Source organism: Chionomys nivalis, chromosome 24 (genome assembly GCF_950005125.1).
Source record: "Chionomys nivalis chromosome 24, mChiNiv1.1, whole genome shotgun sequence".
Lineage (NCBI taxonomy): Eukaryota > Metazoa > Chordata > Mammalia > Rodentia > Cricetidae > Chionomys > Chionomys nivalis.
The window spans coordinates 41,234,658-41,240,010 of NC_080109.1; the positions used below are offsets into that span (position 1 = coordinate 41,234,658).

Sequence of the window (5,353 nt, forward strand, 5' to 3'; positions counted from 1 at the left end):
GATCTCCAACCTCTAAAACTGTAAAGACTATTTCTGGGGCCCGGTCTCTGGAATTCTGCCATTGCAACTCTGGGGATCCAGCCCAGTGTCCATCTCACACAGGGGTAGACAATCCCTGACGTGCAGTGATTGGATTTAAGACTTTTTTGAGGGCACGTAGGCAGGCACAGTCGGCAGAGACACCAGTGCGCAGGCCAAGCGGCAGAGACACCGGAGAGCAGACCTGGCAGATGCGGGATAGTCCAAGCACGAAACAGTGAAGCCCACACTGAGAGCAGATCGTCCCACTACAATCAAATCAAACCCATTAGATAGCATCGATAGGAGGAAATGGGCAGATGCCAAGGCAACATCTCACCCAACAATCTGAAAAACAACATGAAAACACCAGAATCCAATGATCTTACAACACAAGGACTTGAACACCTTAACACAGAAGAAGAGGAAAAAATGGACTTTATGAAAGCAATAGAGTCCCTTAAACAACATGTAAAAAAACGCCCTCATAGAAATGGATGAGAAGTATAATAAAAAGTTTGAAGAAATGAGTAAATACGTAAATGATACCCTGGGAAACCAAGAAAAAATGATCAAGCAGCCAATGGGAACAGTTCAAGAATTGAAAGCTAAAATGGAAGCAAAGAAGAAAACACAAACTGAGGACCAGCTGGATATGGAAAATCTAGGTCAACAAGCAGAGACTACAGAAACAAGCATAATCAATAGAATACAAGAGATAGAAGAAAGACTCTCAGATTGTGAGGACACCATAGAGAAAATAAACACACTTATCAAAGAAAACAGCAAAGCCAACAAATTCTCATCACAAAACATTCAGGAAATCTGGGACACAATAAAAAGACCAAACCTAAGAATAATTGAGATAGAAGGAGAAGAGTCACAGCTCGAAGGCCCAGAAAATATTTTTAACAAAATTATGGAAGAAAACTTTCCCAACATAAAGAAAGATATTCCTTTGAATATTCAAGAAGCATACAGAACACCAAACAGACTGGATCAAAGAAAAACATCCCCTCGCCATATAATAATCAAAACACAAAATATACAGATTAAAGAAAGAATATTAAGAGCTGCAAAGGAAAAAGGGCAAGTAACTTATAAAGGTAAACCGATCAGACTTACACCTGACTTCTCTATGGAAACCATGAAAGCCAGAAGGTCCTGGATAGAGGTACTGCAGAAACTAAGAGACCATAGATGCAAACCCAAACTACTATACCCAGCCAAGCTATCATTCACTATCAATGGAGAAAACAAGACATTCCAGGATAAGAACAAATTTAAACAATATGTAGCCCTACAGAAAGTAATAGAAGGAAAATCACAACCCAAGGAATCCAACATTGCCAACACTGCCTACAATAACTCAGGCATCTAGCGACCCTCCAACAGCACAACTCAAAGAAGGGAGACACACAAACTCTACTACCAAAAACAATAAGAATAACCGGAGTACAACCACTGGTCATTAATATCACTTAATATTAAAGGTCCCAATTCACCTATAAAAAGGCACAGGCTTAGAGATTGGATATGAAAACAGGATCCAACATTCTGCTGTTTGCAAGAAACACATCTCAACCACAAAGACAGGCATCTACTCAGAGTAAAGGGTTGGGAAAGGTTTTTCAAGCTAATGGTCCTAAGAAAAAAGCAGGTGTGGCCATACTAATTTCTAACAAAACTAACTTCAAACTAAAATCAATCAGAAGAGATTGAGATGGACACTTTATACTCATAACAGGAACAATTCATCAGGATGAAGTCTCAATCCTGAATATCTATGCCCCTAATATAAAAGCACCCACTTATGTAAAAGAAATATTACTAAAACTCAAGGCATACATCAAACCACACACACTAGTAGTAGGAGACTTCAACACACCTCTCTCACCAATGGACAGGTCAATCAGACAGAAACCTAATAGAGAATTAAAAGAATTATTGGAGGTAATGAAGCAAATGGACTTAACAGACATCTATAGAACACTCCACCCAAATAGGAAAGAATATACCTTCTTCTCTGCAGCTCATGGAACCTTCTCGAAAATTGACCACATACTCTGTAACAAAGGAAACCTCCACAGATACAAAAAGATATCAGTGTCCACCTGTGTCTTATCAGATCACCACGGATAAAAGTTAGAAGGCAACAACAATGCTACCCCCAGAAAGCCAACAAACTCATGAAAACTGAACAGTCAACTACTGAACCACACCTGGGTCAAGGAAGAAATTAAGAAAGAAATTAAAGTCTTCCATGATTTTAATGAAAATAAAGAGACAACATACTCAAACCTATGGAACACGATGAAAGCAGTGCTAAGAGGAAAGTTCATAGCACTAAGTGCCCACTTAAAGAAAACGGAGAAAGCATACATTGGGGACTTAACAGCACATCTGAGAGCTCTAGAAAAAAAAGAAGCAGCCACGGCCTAGCAGCAGCTGCTCCGCTTGCTCTTGAACCTCTGTCTTTGGCTCACCACCTTCACTCCAGACTTCACCATGTCCATCAGGGTGACCCAGAAGACCTACAAGGTGTCCACCTCCGGCCCCCGGGCCTTCAGCAGCCGTTCGTACATGAGTGGACCCGGTGCGCGCATCAGCTCGTCCAGCTTTTCCCGGGTGGGCAGCGGCAGCAGCTTCCGGGGCGGCCTGGGCACCGGCATGGGTCTGGGCGGCTTCAGCGGGGCTGGTGTAGGAGGCGGCATCACAGCAGTCACGGTGAACCAGAGCCTGCTGAGCCCCTTGAAGCTGGAGGTGGACCCCAACATCCAGGCCGTGCGCACCCAGGAGAAGGAGCAGATTAAATCTCTTAACAACAAGTTCGCCTCCTTCATTGACAACGTGCGCTTCTTGGAGCAGCAGAACAAGATGCTGGAGACCAAGTGGAGCCTGTTGCAGCAGCAGAAGACATCGAGGAGCAACATGGACAACATGTTTGAGAGCTACATCAACAACCTTCGACGGCAGCTGGAAGCCCTGGGCCAGGAGAAGCTGAAGCTGGAGGCAGAGCTTGGCAACAAGCAGGGCCTGGTGGAGGACTTCAAGAACAAGTATGAGGATGAGATCAACAAGCGTACAGAGATGGAGAACGAATTTGTCCTCATCAAGAAGGATGTGGATGAAGCATATATGAACAAGGTGGAACTGGAGTCCCGCCTAGAAGGGCTGACTGATGAGATCAACTTCCTTCGGCAGATCCATGAAGAGGAGATCCGTGAGCTGCAGTCTCAGATCTCAGACACGTCTGTGGTGCTGTCCATGGACAACAGCCGCTCCCTGGACATGGACAGCATCATCGCTGAAGTCCGTGCCCAGTATGAGGACATCGCCAACCGCAGCCGGGCTGAGGCTGAAAGCATGTACCAAGTTAAGTATGAGGAATTGCAGACCCTGGCTGGGAAGCACGGGGATGACTTGCGCCGCACAAAGACTGAGATCTCTGAGATGAACCACAACATCAGCCGCCTGAAGGCAGAGATTGACGGCCTCAAAGGCCAGAAAGCTACCCTGGAGGCTGCCATTGCCGATGCCGAGCAGCGTGGGGAGATGGCCATTAAGGATGCCAATGCCAAGCTGGGCCAGTTGGAGGCTGCCCTGCAGCAGGCCAAGCAGGACATGGCGCGGCAACTGCGCGAGTACCAGGAGCTCGTGAATGTCAAGCTGGCCCTGGACATCGAGATCGCCACCTACAGGAAGCTGCTGGAGGGCGAGGAGGGCAGGCTAGAGTCTGGGATGCAGAACTTGAGCATCCATACAAAGACCAGCAGTGGCTACGCAGGAGGGCTGAACTCAGCCTATGGCGGACTCACCAGCCCTGGCTTCAACTATGGCGTGAGCTCCTTCCAGCCCGGCTTTGGCTCTGTCGGGGGCTCCAGCTCTTACAGTCGCACCAAGGCTGTGGTTGTGAAGAAGATTGAAACCCGCAATGGGAAGCTGGTGTCTGAGTCCTCTGATATCCTGCCCAAGTGAACGGCCCTTGGAGACGTTGCCAGCCTGGGCTCCTGAAGCTGCCCATGGAGGAGACATCTGTCAGAGTGCAGGAAAGGAGTGACCCACCAGAGGATCAGAGGCATACCTCTCTAGCCACCCCCCGACTCCCCTCAAAACCCAGTTCAATTGTATTTTCCAAAATAAAGAAGCCTCAGCAGGCTCCATCAACTGAAAAAAAAAAAAAAAAAAAAGAAGCAGACGTGCCCAGGAGGAGTAGAAGACTGGAAATAATTAAACTGGGGGCAGAACTCAACAAAATAGAAACACAGAAAACAGTCCAAAGAATCAATGAAACAAAAAGTTGGTTCTTGGAGAAAATCAAGAAGATCGACAAACCCCTATCCAAACTAATTAAACGACAGAGAGAGAACATGCAAATAAATAAGATCAGAAATGAAAAGGGGGACATAACAACAGACACAGAGGAAATTCAGAGAATTATTAGATCTTACTACAAGAGCCTGTATGCCACAAAACTGGAAAATACAAAAGAAATGGACATTTTTTTAGATAAGTACCATATACCAAAGTTAAACCAAGACCAGGTGAACGATCTAAATAGACGTGTTAGTCGCGAAGAATTAGAAACTGTTATCAAAAATCTCCCTTCCAAAAAAAGCCCAGGACCAGATGGTTTCAATGCAGAATTCTACCAGAACTTCCAAGAAGAGCTAATACCTATACTCCTTAATGTATTTCACAATATAGAAATAGAGGAATCATTGCCAAACTCCTTTTATGAAGCTACAGTTACCCTGATATCAAAACCACACAAAGACCCAACCAAGAAAGAGAATTACAGGCCTATATCACTCATGAACATTGACGCAAAAATTCTCAATAAAATACTGGCAAACCGAATCCAAGAACACATTAGAAAAATTATCCATTATGATCAAGTAGGCTTCATCCCAGAGATGCAGGGCTGGTTCAACATATGCAAATCTAGCAATATAATCCACCATATAAATAAGCTGAATGAAAAAAACCATATGATCATTTCATTAGATGCTGAAAAAGCATTCGACAAAATTCAACACCCCTTTATAATAAAGGTCTTGGAGAGATTAGGGATAAAAGGGTCATACCTAAATATAATAAAATCTATTTACAGCAAGCCGACAGCTAACATTAAATTAAACGGAGAAAAACTCAAAGCCATCCCACTAAAATCAGGAACACGACAAGGCTGTCCACTCTCTCCATACCTCTTCAATATAGTGCTTGAAGTTCTAGCAATAGCAATAAGACAACATAAGGGGATCAAGGGGATTCGTATTGGAAAGGAAGAAGTTAAGCTTTCGTTATTTGCAGATGATATGATAGTATACATAAG

The 5,353-nt window shown here is 44.3% G+C and overlaps 1 protein-coding gene across 1 annotated transcript; it reads left to right on the forward strand.

Moving 5' to 3' along the window:
- The first annotated feature begins 2,512 nt into the window (after positions 1-2,512).
- On the forward strand, positions 2,513-4,189 carry LOC130865875 (keratin, type II cytoskeletal 8-like). The gene has a single exon (XM_057756976.1). The coding sequence runs from the start codon at positions 2,527-2,529 to the stop codon at positions 3,994-3,996; it is 1,470 nt and encodes a 489-aa protein (XP_057612959.1). The 5' UTR covers positions 2,513-2,526; the 3' UTR covers positions 3,997-4,189.
- The last annotated feature ends 1,164 nt before the right edge of the window (positions 4,190-5,353 follow it).